A 16,689-nucleotide genomic window follows, 5' to 3' on the forward strand; every position below is an offset into this window, starting at 1 on the left:
ATCTTTGAATCTTGGAATCCATAAATATCATTAATTCTTTATTTTACAGTTAATAGGAGATTAAAATTCTAAAAGAAATATTTAGTTTTTGTTCGATTTTACTCAGATTGATTGTACCTTTATAAAATGATAAAATTTACGATATGTTTGGTTATTTATATAATATTCCTAGAAATGCTTAAAAAGCATCTATTTTATGACTACATTAAAATTCTGTTCTCCATGTTAAGTGGCATCGCAAGTAGTACTTTCATATAATATTTTCTTACAAACAATGTATTTATAAATATAGATCTAAAAAATGCTCAATAAATTATTTTATTGTGTATCAAACTTAATTTTCGTTTTCAAAGATATAAAACTGATACTATTATGCAGTAGATTATGAAATTTAATTTACTGTAATCTATTTGTTTGTATATTTATTTCATAAAATATTTTTATTTCTTGAAAATACTACATTGGGATGCCCCTCAACATGTAAAATGTCAGATCTGCAGAAACACAAAAATATATAGTACCTATGTACTTGATAATGATAAGTGCACATGTGTACTATGAATAAATTACATATAAAATTTCATCAATACTTACATTTGATAAATTTGAATCGAAAACCAAAATCAAATAGTCGTCTTTGTGCCAAATTACAAACACTTTTTGTTTGCAGTTTCATCATTTTGTTTAAAAAGATATAAACCTTTTTTTTTATTGTGAAATAGTGATTCTGCAGATCCAATATCTTTGCTAGATGTGTGTACAAGTAATATGTTTCTGTGATGTTTATCTTCACACAAATGTGTTTAAATCTTCCACAAAATCCTATACCAATTGAATAATTACTGACACTTGTAGTGAAACTCAAAGTTTAACCATTTGTCTGCAATTTGTATGATTTAATAACAATTCTGCGATGTCTACAGGCTGTGTAATTGAAATATAGTTTTATATGCTACGAAGTCATGTGCATAAAATAATGTTCATTGAATCTTTATATTATCAGAAATATATGTATATTTTATGGTATTTTGACTTTTATTCCTACTGGAAAACCCATGAATAATCATTATAAAATCACTATATGATTATAAAATCACTTCACTCCATGTTTCTGAATTTCACAGACTGAGGTGGTGTTTCTTCATGTTGATGCATAATTTAAGTAAAATCTAAACAGATTTTAAATACTCTTATAATAACTGTTATGTTCTTCCCCAAGCTCTCAGATGTACCGTAGAACGGGACTACTTGAACTTTGATGTGTTACAAAATGTGTGATGTGGCCCAGTACAAAAAAAAATCTGTATTTGGTCTACAATAATGAACGTATCGTTACAATAAGTGTCACCTGTCAGGGAAAAAATGAATCATGTCGTTACGTTCATTATTGTTGACCAAATACGGATCAATTTTTTTTTGTACTGGGCTCAAGTAACACATCAAAGTTCAAGTAGCCCTGTACGATACCTAATTTGAAATACCTAAATCATGGAAACCATAATAAATGTGTTAATAGTATCATTGGATGGAAGCAACGAGTTACATAAATAACTGGAGCATGTTGATTCAACACAAAAGTGAAGCTTAGGCTTCTAAGAATGTAGATGGTGGCTGTGGAGACAAACTAACCAGGTATTTTGTCTCTAGTATGTTGAACTTCTACCGTTTTTGCCCCATCCAGGGTGGCAACACTTTATGTTATACAAGTGAACCCCCCTATAATGTTGAGATAGGTACCGCATTATCAAAGGGAACATTATAGGAGGTTAATGTTTTAAATTGTATTTTTATATATTACCTGTGGTATCTGAAATAAATCGTTATTAAATTCAAATACAATTTGAAATCATTTACCCTCTAAAACGTTCCCTCCGAAAACACAGTACTTATCTCACCTTTATAGGAGGGTTTACTGTACCTGTTGTTTGTGAGCTCTCCAGTTGTTCATGAGGTCAGTCAGGTATATGAGGTGTTGCCATCGGTCAGAAAAATAAAACACTTACTTCAGTAAAGGTGCAATAGTAATTAGGGTGTCATGAGGTTTTTTTGGTTGCAACACTTAAAAGGTTGAGAAACGATACTTTAGCTCTTGCTATCCGTTTATCCATTGGGTTCAAGTTCCCGATGTTGCTTCCTAAAAACATGAGTCAGTGAGAACATAAAAGCGAGCAGTACTGTGTCTTCTACTATCATATTTTTCAATCCAATCAATTTCCTGTCAATACAGGGAGGGGGACAATGAAAGAAGAGGAAATTAATTTAAAAAAATCTATGATGCAAAATCATTTATTTATTCAGCAGTATATCTCATAAATAAACCTACCATACATGACTAGAAAAAAGCATCTAAGACATTTTACAATACAAGTTCTAAAAAAATTATCACCAAAATATCAAATCAAGGAGATTTTCTAAAATGCTGTTAAAATAAAAATATCATAAATGTTGCAGGCTTAAATTTTAAATGAAAAATGTGATGCATAAAACTATGAAAATAAATAGATGTATTATGACAATATGAATTTGAATCTCTCGTGATAAAAACAAATAAGTTATTTATTAAAAATACTATATGTGCACTATCCCTTAAGCTTAACACAAATCGTCGAGTCAATTATAATACAATAGTTCATTGTCCGTCAAATAAGGGCTTTTTTTTTAAATGATGTACACCTCAATAATAATTTAGTATTATTGGTAATTTTATTTGAAATACATATACTTTATCTAAGTATTTATTTTATCAGACAATATTTACAATTCGTTTCAAACCATGCTTAACATTAGTATAACGGGATTCAGAATTCGAGGACAGAATCCTATGTCCACACGTAAAGTTGACATCCATCAATTCCGACGAACGAAAAAGAATTTGTTAATGATATTATTTTGGTAAGCATTAAGATTTTGTATTTTATTTTATCACATACGATTTCTTAACATGCAAGAATATATCAACAAAAATAAAAAAATAAAATTATATCACTTTAAGATATGCTGTCATTGAACCTGAGATTTGATAGCAATACTACAAATTAAAAATGTCGGGTTGAGGTCCCGTGGTTAGTATCACGGACTCTCAAGTCAGAGTTTCTGGGTTCGATCCCACTCTACCACAATTTGATACCTATTTTTAATAATGAACACAGAAATAGAATAAAATTTAAGTATTTTTGTAAATAATAAAAAACACAAAACTTCCTCTTAAAAAAAAACTTTTTTTATCATCAAAAAAATATGAACATTCAGTAAATACAGACTTGTCTTGTAACACTTGTGAATTATTCAAACACTGTATTAATTTATTTATAGATTTTGGCGTTTAATTTGTAGAACCTCATTTCAATGTTTAAAAAAAAAAACACATTAAAATAAATTTTGTGACAATTGTTTCGCCTTGTTATGGCATTTTCAAACGAATATTTGAATTTAAAAATGCCATAAAGCGAAACGATTGTGACAAAATTTATTTTTTACAATGAAATACAATCTAGTAGACTCAAAAAATCGGTGTTTGATTTTAATATTTAATATATAAACAAAGTATTCATCATACAAATAGAAGACATTACAAGATCGCAGTTTATGTAACTCAATTTTATCAATTTTTGGATAAGGTTAGTTTCCAATAAATTGTGCAATGTGTCTTTTAACACCACCAAAAGTCAGAATATATATTTTTTTTTACAATACATGTGGTCATAACTTTCCACTTTGGCAAATAACATCTAAAAGGTCTAGTCATATGCAAAATAACATAATCTTGAATCAACTGATTAAAAATCAGATATATGTACCATACGCCATATTGAAAAGATAACGTCAAGTCCTATTTTTTGGCACAGGTCATCTGCGCCCAGTAATTTACTAACGGAAAAGGATGATTTTCATTGATAAACTCTCATAAGGATACAGGAGAGAATCTGATTAATCACTTTACTCTTCTTTAAAATATGAAACATTTTACAGAATCACAAAATACTATTTAGTGAACACAGAAAATATTTTTTCAATAATTTAATCAATCTACATTTCGTAGGTTCAGAAGAAACACGCTGCCTTTACAATAATCTGTCATACAGTATCTAAAGGGCAGTAAGAGCATCACTAGGTATTTGGTAACGGAAAGCAGAGGGCTTTGTGTATATCACAAGTTTTTTTTTAATTTAATTTTTAATATTACTGCACTTTAGGTTCTGAATGACAGAACAAGTAATACATATCGTAGTTGTACAGGAGAAAGTGACCAACTAACAAAACGTAAAATGTTCAGGAGGGCCCTTCAAGTCACTTTTGCTTGGCAAGAAAATAAACATCAATGCAGTTAGTCATTTTAACAAGTCAATATATTATACTTCCAAGTTTAAAATCGCTTTGGGATTTTTTCAGGGCAATATTAAGCTAGTAAGACATCAAATAGTCAATAATCACGTTTTTGTAAAAAATGCACTTGGTCACTTTCACGTGTATGTCTACGATATGTATATGAAATAAAAGGTTAGTAAATTAAACTTACAAATTACATACATTTTATATTTATTACAGAAGAAAAATACTAATTATTTTTTTAAGTCATTTTTTTTATTACTATCTCAATATAGATCAATGTGAAAGTCTGGGCATTTACAGGGCTTACGACCGGTCATAGGCTGCTAACTTAAACCCAGAATTTGTGAACAAAGATTTGGACAAACTCAAGATATTGTCAATTAAAAAAAAGTGTTACAATGGCACATTTTTTGGAAAAAACAATAAAAACATTTATTTCATGCTCAATTTAAACTGATTTTCCATATCCATATTGCACATTTTACCCGAAAAATGTTAATACAGACTCGTTTGCCCTTGTCATTGATGTTGATATGGCCAATATAGCTATTATCACTAATGTAATGCAAAGCTTTGGCAAAGATAGGGCTTAATTTCATATTAAATAAATCAATTCAATCAGATAAAATAATGAATGAGAAATTTTGAATCTGTTGCACAGAAAAATTCAAAGATTTCTCACAATTTTTACATCTATCTTAGATAAATAAAATTTTTACTGTGCATTTATTTTGGATTTAAAGTTCTCAAAATCAAAATCATATTGTTCATATGTAGCCAAATCAGATTCATTTATTAAACAGATAAACAAATCTAAAAAAAATATGTGAGATGAAAGATGTCGTTATGCGGGGAAGGCAACGAAGAAGACAATGTTATGCGCTTGCGAGGAGAATGGAATGCTCCACATTTCGCTGCACGGTCAACCTCAAGGTAGATGACCACCAAAGAGATGGATTCCCAGCTGGGAATCAACATTGCAGGAGGCTAATCCCTCTTAAAATAAGCCAAAAGGCCTACACCAAGAATAAAAAGAGCATTTGACTGTTGAAATTGCAAACGAGGGAAGCTTTTTACTAAGCAGAAACTTTCATTTGTATGTGAGGTCTGAATCCTGGATTTTATTCACATACTTGAGAAACGCTAGAAAATTTAAATTTCATTTAAGCTTATAATTTGACCAGTTAATTTATTTACAACATTTTGAGTGTGTCCAAATACTTCTTCACAAATCTAGATTATCTGTTTAATTTTTTCATTTTTAAAATAATGTAAAAAATAACTCCTTATTGGAGTTAATCCAGATTTGTGAACAAGTATTTGGACACACTCAAAATGTTGTAAACAATGTTTTTAATAAAAATCTGTGCTCAATGGCGTTATCAAATAATTTGAAGTAGCAAAGTGCCAGCAAACAATGACAATATTTAATCATTTAATTGTACTGACACAAAGGATGACTAATTTTACTATCAAGGAAAGCGAGGTCACAGATAACTGGTCAATGAAAGCGTTTACCGATAAGAAATTTAAACACATGATAGTAAATTAATCTGTACTTGGTTTATAAATGATTTTTAAGCCATGATAAATGATTGTGAAAAATCAATTGCCCTAGCTGCACTCATTCCATCTTTTGACATTCATACATAAATCAGAAAACTGAAATTCGACTACTAAAAAGATGTTGCAAGTCTTTTTTGTCTCTAAAATATTTTTTTTTTATTAAAAAAAAAGGTTTGGAGTAAGCAGTTCAACATCAATTTGAGACATTTTTATACAAATATATATTTGTTCAAATTATAATTTTTAATAGTTTTAACCTTAAGTCAGGGTTCTAAAAATGCATGAAATATATAAAAATGAAAAGGAACCCCAAAAATATGACCTAGGAAAACGTCACATCGTGGTTTCACTATTGGTTTTATCGATATAAGAGATTGTAAAACAAAAATCTTTTACATTTTTTTTATTTCCTCTTTTCTGCATTTTCCTCGATTTTATGTCATTTTTCGTCAGAAAAGTGTAAAATGAGGATTCACTATAATTCAAAGTATGGCCCATCAATTTAGAAATGTCATTATTAATGTCTCAATATGGCATTACATAAATCATATCTCCATTCACACAAAAATGCAAAACCAACATGGTGATATTTCTCTGTCTATAAATAAATACAAACAAAATACCACAACAAAAGACGTAAATATATATATACTTTTAAAACCACTTTTAGATTGTAATTATGTAATAGCGATTTTATATTTTGAGCAATAATGGCGCAAAAAAAGTCAGTCATTTGTAAGTTAGTATTCATCCAATTTAGAACTGCAAAAATAGTATATTTCTTTAATGAATGTATATTTATTTATGCAATACGGTACAATACAGCATCGCTCCGCAACTGGTGTGCCGTGGCACACAGGTGTGCCTCGAGCCGGATTCAGGTGTGCCGCGGTCAAATTAATGTATTTGACATTTTATAATTATTCATTATATATATACACAATGACAAATTAATTTTAATAATTTTGTCCATCTATTAAGATCCATCTATTAAGTCCACCAAAGAAGTTATTATAACAGAGTAGTTTTTTCAATAGGCTATATTTTTACCTATTTATTTTAGCTTTTGGTGTGCCGTGGAACTCTTGGAAGAATTTTGGTGTTTCGTAGGTGGGAAAAGGTTGCGGAGCACTGCAATACAGTATCACTTTTGAGAACTTTCACTACTAATAATTTAGTAATTGTATGTGATACTTAGCTCGTAACTATCCTATTTAAATTGATAAATTTTACACATCAATGTGTTTTGTAACATCTTAACAGTAGCGAATAAAGTGGTTATCACTTGAACCAAAAATTACATAATATCATTAAAAAAATAATTCTTCATTAAAAAGTCTTTATACTCCTGCGGAATAGATAAGTTGAATCCACCAGGTTTAAAAAAAACCTAGAGACGCACAAAAATTAACAAGAGACAACATAACAATCAAATAACATTGCACGGAAATTATTATCATGCGTTAATAAAACATGATCTACAAAAAAGACAACCAAACAACAAAATTAGGAATATTGACTGGAAAGTATTACAATATTTCGCTCACTCCTTTCAAGAACGTCATAAATCAAAAATCGTCAATTTTAGGTTGTGCATGTTTTCGGAATGCCCAGAAAATGTACTATATCCCAGCAAAAGAGGCATATTTTAAACTTAATATTTACCTGCTACAGGGCAAAAAGTGTTGTTTTTGCATTTTGAAGAAAAAGGATTGTTTAATTATTTTTTTAAATATACTGAATATTTTTCAAATGGAGAAAAAGCCTTCAGGTTTTACCTAAAAAGATCTGTTGCACAGTAAAAAGTACAATAATTGGCTTGATATTTATTTTTAATACATTGTATTATATTTTGAAACTTTAAAAATGTTCTCCTGAAAAATCAAGTTTTTTGATTTATGACTTTCTTGAAAGGAGTGAGCGATATGTACTAAAAAATTTAAACAATTAACACGCATCACAACTCAATTATGATATTGAGGAATATCGTTTAGTGTAAAATGAAAATGTTTAACAAAAACCAAAATTATTTATTTTTGAAAATAAATAAAAAATAAATTTATAACATAAATATGTTTACAAATTTTAATTTTGGCTCTCAAATCCCTAGGATTTTATTTTTTTATTAATTGCACAAAACAATGATAAATCTAGAAATACTGTAATTACATATCAAGCAAAAAAGAGCATTAAAAAAAATGAAAACTAGGTTTTGAGTCAACGTTACTTACTTCATCCGAGACAATTGTTTTATTCGGCAACAATCGTGACGGAAATCAATAAACTATCCAGATTTAAAATTTGTTTCATTTTCATTAAATCATGTTTTTAAAAAACAAACAAGATGACATTTTTAGTCAAAATTAAAATTGTGTAATTTTTAATGACAGGTTTTGTACGCAATTTTGAAAGTACATCTCATCAATTTATAATTTAAGCAAAAAAAAATTATCCCCCTTAACCTTTTAACTGCCGGCAGGTACATGTATGGCTGTACCCAGCACGCCGCGAATTTTACGACAAAAATAAAACCTTCTGAACATATCGTTATTGAAAGTGTAATAACGTTTATTTATAAAACTTACCAAATAAATGAAGAGCGCCCCAGTCGTGCAGTCATTTATCCATAATCATAAAATTAATAGTTCAATTGTACATTTTAAATAATTGATTTTCTTTAGTAAAAGCCCATTTAAAACGGCGCGTCTTAAGACGTAATTTTTGTACGAGCGGCGCTCTGTTTACAGAAAATTATGCGTCTTAAGACGCTTTTGGCAGTTAACCGGTTAAAGGGTTAATGGATTAACAACACTTGACTGGATACAGAAATATAAGAGCCTGGCAGAAATAAATCTCTTTGGTAACCGATTATATTTGAAATGACAAGAAACTAATAAATAATAAAATATGCAATGATCAAACAAATAGGATGCTACGCTGTAGCGGGATTACTGGAAGGACATTCCTTGGATCCAGGAACTGAGATCGCTGGTGTCCTTACAATCCATGACTATCTGGTTTGTCTCATCGGGTATTAGGACCTGCTGGGCGGCAGTTCTTCCCGTGAGATAAGCACCGTGAACCGTCGAGTAGAAGTTGCTGTGAGTGTGTTCACCCGCAAACAAAAGTGTGGGCTGAAAGACAAATATAAAGGAAAATGTTTATGTACTACTGGTATAACGCCATCTGTTGTATGGAGTAATGAGTATTTTTGCCTAGAATTTAAATGAACTAAGTAACCATCAGATCGATGAAAACATTATTAACAAGTTATTATTCTAGTTCTACTTATAATACCTATACCCTTATACCCTTTACTATGACCTAAATTATATTGTATACCCACACACAGGCCATGCCTTTGTGGGATCTTTTTTTATATTTATATTTATATCTTATTAATATTTTTTGTATTTAAATTTATGTCATGTAATGCAAAAGAATTTAAAATAAAGAAAAGAAAAACGTTAACTGACATGGCAATTTACAGAATTCCGGTCTAAAAAGCCAATTCTTTAAAAATATTATTTTACTTCTTGATTTTTAATATTTTTTTTTTAAATTATATTTTCTGTTAATTTATCAATAAATTTTCTGTTCATGTAAGCCAGCATTGATTTTTTTTGTTCTCTTCCCAGAAGCCATCTATCCATATTAGCACTGATATACTATGATTTCATCGTAGCTGCACAAATATAGAAAGTAAAGCACAGTACGAGATAACTCGTAGTCGGCGTCCTAGCAAGAACACAATCTACGAGTTATCTCGTAGTTGGCAGTCAACGTGTTAATTTACAAAAAAAATAAAGCACTATTAACCTTTAAATTGCTCTAAAATCAACTTTTACAACAAAAAACAATTTATAGAAAAAAATCCACCTCCATAGTGTAATGGTCAGCACGCTCGGCTACCATTCTGGAGGTCCCGGTTTTGATTCCCAGAGTGGGTTAAATAAATATAAGTGATTTTTTCACTGCAATATTTATTTTATATTACCCAGGACTGGTACCTGAAGGGAAGGGCTGATCACCTTTCCTTCATGTGTTAACGATCAAGATAACACTGCGTTTATATGATGCAGTGCCCTATGCACCACTGCAGTGCGGATAAGAGTTGAAGAGGAAGAAAAATAATAATCAAAAGGGACCATCAAGACTTGTTTGTGGAAAAATTTAACTAAGTTAGCTATACATATCTGATTTTTTTTATATGCACGGTTAACTGATAAATTTATAGCTCTAACACCACCATCTTCTAACTTGACTGGTGAAAAGCCTTATGTTGTTTCTTGTCATAGATACAACAAGACAAGTTGATTTTAACAAAAATCTTGTTTAATTATTTGGTATTTTTACACCTACGAAAAATAAAATGTAGAACATAATACATTTCTATTTAGTTTCAAAAAATATATTTTTAATTTTTAAAATCACCTTTTGCTGTTGAGGATCCGCAAAGCAAGGTCTAGAAATGATTTCAATATCCATTTGTGAAGCTCCGACAGCTATCGATGTGTAGCTTCCTTTACTAAAAGGTTGTTTGTGCCAACTTGTGCTGCAACAGAAACATTGAGATCAATTGAAAACTTGCTGAAATTTATTTTTAATTGGAAATAGAAATATCTTATTTTAGTGATTTATATTGAGACCAATTCGGACTCTGTTGAGTTTTGCAAGAGTAAATGTTGAGTCATTTGCGCAATAATTTAACCCTTTCCACTCTGACCATTTTTTCTCATAACTGATCAGCTACTCTGATCAAAAAAATGTGACGTTTTTCTACCATTGAAATAAATATGTTGGTTCCCTAATTTTGGGACACTGTCTGGCAATTCGTATGACCATGTTAATTAAGATTAACTGGATTTATCTGAAATATTTTTTGGTAGAATATACTTGGGTGATAGAGAAATCAGTGATTAAAGTTATACCTGCGCCGGGCCAGACATTGTGGCCCACGGAGCTGCCTACTAGAATCATACGGGCCAGAATGTCTGGCCTACAGAGCGGTAAGAGTTAATGATAACAGATATTGAAATTCAACACCTGTCCTGTAAATACCCAGTTTTGCATCTAAATAACTATATGTTCAAAAATCTTGATAAAAACGGTGGGGTAAATTTCAGCATTTGTTAATAAAAAATTCGACACTCAAAATATGTTTTGTAAAACATCTAGTCTCGAAAAACATATTTAAAAAAAAATATATGTTTCCAGTAGTTTCCTTGTAATTAAAATAATTCTGAGAAAGAATCTCATATACATAAACCAAAGGGTTCTACTAGAATTAAATGTTTTGACCCCTTCAATGCCTCTTAAACAGATTTCAATGTAGTGAATAAACTTCAGTATTCAACTAACACATTGTTTGCGGGAAACGCTTAAAAGCGTCTTTTACATACTGCTGACAGAGAGCGGAAGACGCTTATAAGTGTTCAATTTGCTTACTTTCGGTAGAGCGCAAGAGACGCCAAAAAATATTGTACAATTGGGTTTGCAGTTACTTGTGATTAGTATACTGTGGGTCGGGCCGCAGACTGTCTAAGTATAATTAGAGTCCGGGTTGATGAAAAAACCGCCTGACAACAATGTGTTAATTTATATATTAAATGTTAAAATCAAACACTGATTTTTTGAGTCTTCTAAATTGTATTTTATTGTTAAAATAAATTTTGTAACATTCATTTAAAAATGCCATAACTAGGCCATAAAAATGCCATAATTGTCAACAACAAAAAATTGTGTTTTTTTTTAGTGGATTCAAAAAACCAGTGTTTGATTTTAACATTTGATGTAAAAATTTAAGTGGACTTCTACAAATTAAATGCCAAATCTATAAATACAATGTGTTAAGACTGTAAAAATATATCACATTTAATAATAACCATGCTATTTAAAGATATAAAACCTTACCAAACACATTTCTGTGGCTCAGGAACAAAGGGATCATTAAGAAATTTACGGAGGATTTCCGTACACTTGGCCGATACGACATCCATCGACAGAGTCTCCATATACTCCGCTTCTCTTCCTGAAATCCATCCGAGAAGAAGAGTTTCCGACACTTTGGAAAATGAATAAATCTTCCTGAACCAATTTTGAGTGACATCTTCCTGATGGCCCGAATTATCCCATAGCAACATTATCTCCGATATGGTCGGGTTGAGGAATGGCCGGTCATATTGGAGAAAGATCTTGTCAACTGTGCCGAACAGTAGTCGGTCTATGGCTTCCAGTTTGTCACTCGGTAATGTAGGATTAAACATCGTGGGTGCAATGTCCTTTAAAACGCCTAAAGGGATAGTGCTAATTAAGTGTTCGGCATAAAACTTTTTACCATTTTCACATTCCACTTCTACCATATATTTTTTAGATTGTTTACCGGATGCTTCTTTAAATTCTTTTCTCTTTAGTCCCATTCTCGTGGGAGAAGCGTTGGGAGAATCGTCTATTACAGTCTTGTCCGAATCGTCGGAGTCGTTTGCCGGATCGTCTATTCCCGAATCGGCCCCCGGACTTCCCATCGCTCCCGGAGGAACCGCATTACACCAGTTGATCACTTTAACCGGATGATTAGTAAGAATGTTACTGGGAGGAATATCTTTAGACAGTGGTTGAAGTATCGAACTGTACCCGGAAGGGAGGACTATGTTGCCTCCTTGAAGTTCAGTGTAGCTGCCGAGTTCTAGCAAGTCTATTTCGTCCATAGAATGACAACCACTGATGCACGTTTCTCTCTTCAGAAGGCATTCGAAGATGAGTTTCCTTATCGTCTTATCTTCCGAATCCGGTATGTTATTTAGATAAATGGAAGCCTCTAAGTTGATATGCTCTCCCACACTGTTGATGGAGTCGGGGGGCAAGTACTGGCAGTAAAAATACTCCTCGCATCTTTTGAGGAAACACACATACGCTTCGTAGATCTCCTGCAGAATCCCGAAAGGCACCTGCTTCCCCTGCTCCGTGGCCGCGATGACCTTGTGCGGTTTAGGGACGTTTATGATGTCTACGAGCCCGTTGGCCACTGCCAGTTCGAACATGGGGTTCCCGAGCACTCCGTGTATCCAGTTGGCTCCTAGCTCTACCCGCTGAGGTCCCATCGGTATGGAAATCACTCTCCCTCCGATCCTTCCTCTGGCTTCCAGGATTCGGAAGTCCGCGCATCCATTTTTTACTAAATGATTGGCTGCCGACAGTCCCGCGACGCCAGCCCCGATTATTAAAATTTTACATTTATTTGATAGAGCGTTCGTTTCCTCTAATTTTTCCTTTAAGTTTGGGTGGTCTCCCATTCTATTTCATTTGTGTTTAGTTTTTTTCAGCTGCTAGCTGTCAGGCTATGTAGAAATACTTTGGCGTTTGAGATCATAGATAAATATTATTTATAAGCCATTCTCTTGTTTATTGACGATTCTTCCTCGTTACGAAAGAATCAAATTTCTCTAGATTTTAGCTCTAAACAAAAAAAAATGTTTATTTATAAGTTGGTGTGATTACTGTCAATATTTTATTAATTTAAATATAATTATGTAAGAATCTTCCTTCAAAATTCAAAAGATATGTATGTAATTCTTGAGCTGTCTGAATAATCGTAATTTTCTATGGTTTTTACAAATAGCAACACCTAATTTGCGTCATATTCGCAAGGCTACCGATGTTACCAACTGTGGGAGAACAAATTTTACAGAAAAATAACAAGGAATTTCTTTCGCCGCTTGGTAGCTTCTATAAGCTGAAATATCAATCTTCTCTTATACATATATCTTTTCGCGCGATAAGTACGTCAACGGAATATATATTTAGTTTCGACCGATAAGTGTGCGGTCCAATAATTTCCGTCTAAAGGTCGCATGTGCGTTAAACTTAAAAAATCGATATGCACTAAAATCAAAACAGATCTTCGATCGTCTATTATTATGGCCGATTCCGGGCACTACGACGACGCTCTCCAGGACGAAGAGGTGTTCATCAACGAGGCGGACGGTCTGCCGAACGTCCACCCCAACCTGGGCCAGCTGGATTACGACAACGACGACCCGTCCGCGGATCCCCTGGACGACCTGCCCAAGTCCATCATCGTGACGAACATCCAGATCGAAGTGTTCAACGACGAGAGCCTGAAGACGGACATGGAAAACCTGTTCAGATCGTTTTCCGAGGAAGTGACGTTCCAGTGGCTGCGGAGCTTTCGGCGGCTGCGGGTGAACTACGAGCGGCCCGCGGCGGCCGCGCAGGCGCGCATCCAGCTGCACCAGTTCCCGTTCCGAGAGTCGTGCATCTCGTGCTACTTCGCGCAGCCCGTGACGCCCGTGTCCGCGAAGAACCTGGAGCCGCCCGCGCCCTTCAAGCAGTTCCTGATCTCGCCGCCGTCCAGCCCGCCGCTGGGCTGGGAGCCGCGGCCGGAGCACGAGCCGCTCGTGAACCACGAGCTGCTGGCCGCGCTGGCGGCGCTGGCGCCCGGCGAGTGCCACGAGGTGCTGCCGCCGCAGGGCCAGCAGCCCGCCATCGTGGTGCACTCTATCCCCAGCGCGCACGTGGCGCCCTAGGGCCCCCTAGCGCCCCCTAGCGCCGCCCGCCCACCCCGCTCACAACTTACCCCGCCCATTGTCAAGAGGATGTTTCCCCACCGCTTCATCTCCATCTCCCGACAAGTGACCGACTGCTCCAGTTACAATTCAATGCCGGTAGTGTTTAGTGCAGTTAGCACTAGTGAATCTCCATACTCCACTTGGCTTTACAGGGTCTCTCGCCGCAACCGTTGCATAAACATAATTATACTTTTGCGCATGTTTACAAGGTTTATTTGATTTTTTTTAACACATTTCGGACGGGTGTTATTTATACCTGCGGACCGCTGGTAACGGGATTTCATCACTATCTACAAATAGTGAAGACCTCAACAAAGAGATTGATACATAATATTCATTTAAAAACATTAAATATGTAAATAATTAAAATGTAACTTTGTTTTAAAATCACTTTATGATTAATGATTTTAAAACAAAGTAACATTTTAATTATAAAATGGAAAATCACAAAGTGAGTGCTTAAAATATAAATTATATTAAATATGTAATTCCTTCTTTTGTGACTTTAAAATAAGGCCGGCGCAGATGGTAAAAATACCCTTCCCATCCTTAAGCATCAATCGACTGAATGGGTAGAAATACCTTTCCCGTCCGAAGTGTGTTAATAATCTCCAGACTGTCCTCCAATTGGCAAATCCGACTCGTGGCATGATGAACATGTCCTTAATTTTTTTTTTTACTTTCATTTTTAATATAAAAAATAGTTTTATATTTGCTATACATTATCTTAACATACTCCAAAAATTTGGTTCAGATATGTTTAATACTTAATCCTATATATGCCTTATTTATTTGTATCTTTAATAAGGTCCGCTTTAAGGCAATATATTGCCTTAAACTTATTGTGTAAAGGTGGAGACTGACCAGAGCATTTTGTCGTAACGTAACACGTTACGATGTGAGCATTCAGGCAGTCAGTAAACCGAGCCAAGCGCTCCATCCATAGTTTCGGATGCTCATTGATGCTCGCTGGGAGCAATGTTACGACGTTATGTTACGACAAAATGCTCCGGTCAGTCTCCACCTTAAGGCTCCAGTTCATTCAGAATTTAAAACCGATTTCTAATATGTAGAATCATAGATCAGCGCATGTCTCCTAAAAAATATGAGATGTAAAAAATAGGAGTTTTTTTTTTTAAACTTTTATATTGGTACATAGATATTGAATATCCAAAATATTATTCATAAAACAATATTTTGAAATAATATTGCAGCTATCTTATATTGTTTTTGTTATGAAACAACAACTGGTATAAGTACTGGGGCCTTAAACCATCACATGTATACACAAAACATAATTTAATACCTCTATTCAGTATGGAAAGTTTTATCCAAGTGTTTTTTTTTGGCATGAATAGTACTCAATCTAGGTAACTTGTTTCTAGGTTTGATCCCCCCCCCCCCACTCTACCACAACTTCCTATTCTCAAAATGTGTAATTTCCTATCCGACTTTTTTATGAATAATTATTTTTATGGGTAATTTTTATAAAAGATTGTCAATCAAAGTTCTTAAATTGTTTGTATCTATGGGGTGGAACAACCCGGACTGAATGATGTAAAATATTATTGTTTCAAATTGAACGATTATTTTTTATTAGAAGTGATATTTTTATTAATTGATTCGGCAGTCACTTTGTGGTAAAATCTATCTATTTTTAATTAATGTTTTACATTGTAAATACCACTATTTCTTCAAATCTACTGTGACACGTGTTTTGATGCATTCCGCATCATTTTCAAACATTGAAAATGATGCGGAATGCATCGAAACACGTGTCACAGTGGATTTTAAGAAATAGTGATATTTACTTAGTAAAACATTAATAAAAATTAAAGTGAAAATTATTAAAAATTACTGTTATTTTCTTCTTGACCAGTAAAGGTTTTCCTGAAGCATTCATATTTTTGCATAAATATTTTGGGTTAAAACCCTTTAATTTTTTGTGGTTAATACGAAATCAATACTGCAAAATATGACAAATGAAAATGTGAAAAGTATTTTTTTATAAAATTCTTTATAATCTGCAAAAAATGTATTTTTGTATGTAATTAATGTGAGTTACAATATTTTTAAACAGTCCAAGTTCGCCTATCCTATAGAATACAGCAGTATAATATTATGGACATAAAAATTGCCTAAGTATTTTGGTTTTGTTTAAAGTTACCCATATTGATGTAACGTGCCTACAAAGTTTACCTTTTTT

At 33.1% G+C, this 16,689-nt stretch overlaps 2 protein-coding genes across 2 annotated transcripts; one reads left to right on the forward strand and one right to left on the reverse strand.

The window, feature by feature from the left end:
- Positions 1-8,204: 8,204 nt before the first annotated feature.
- Positions 8,205-13,478, reverse strand: LOC148300072 (spermine oxidase). The gene is made up of 3 exons (XM_088275316.1): positions 11,809-13,478; positions 10,330-10,450; positions 8,205-9,029 (listed from the first exon to the last, which is right to left on the reverse strand). The coding sequence occupies exons 1-3, from the start codon at positions 13,185-13,187 to the stop codon at positions 8,844-8,846; spliced, it is 1,686 nt and encodes a 561-aa protein (XP_088131442.1). The 5' UTR covers positions 13,188-13,478; the 3' UTR covers positions 8,205-8,843.
- Positions 13,479-13,614: 136 nt separating this feature from the next.
- Positions 13,615-15,270, forward strand: sra (RRM_RCAN_like domain containing protein Sra). The gene has a single exon (XM_088275309.1). The coding sequence runs from the start codon at positions 13,746-13,748 to the stop codon at positions 14,439-14,441; it is 696 nt and encodes a 231-aa protein (XP_088131435.1). The 5' UTR covers positions 13,615-13,745; the 3' UTR covers positions 14,442-15,270.
- The last annotated feature ends 1,419 nt before the right edge of the window (positions 15,271-16,689 follow it).

The sequence above is a fragment of the Brachycentrus maculatus genome, unplaced genomic scaffold (assembly GCF_059751285.1).
Source record: "Brachycentrus maculatus isolate JH-2025_06_01 unplaced genomic scaffold, ASM5975128v1 h1tg000841l, whole genome shotgun sequence".
Classification (NCBI taxonomy): Eukaryota; Metazoa; Arthropoda; class Insecta; order Trichoptera; family Brachycentridae; genus Brachycentrus; species Brachycentrus maculatus.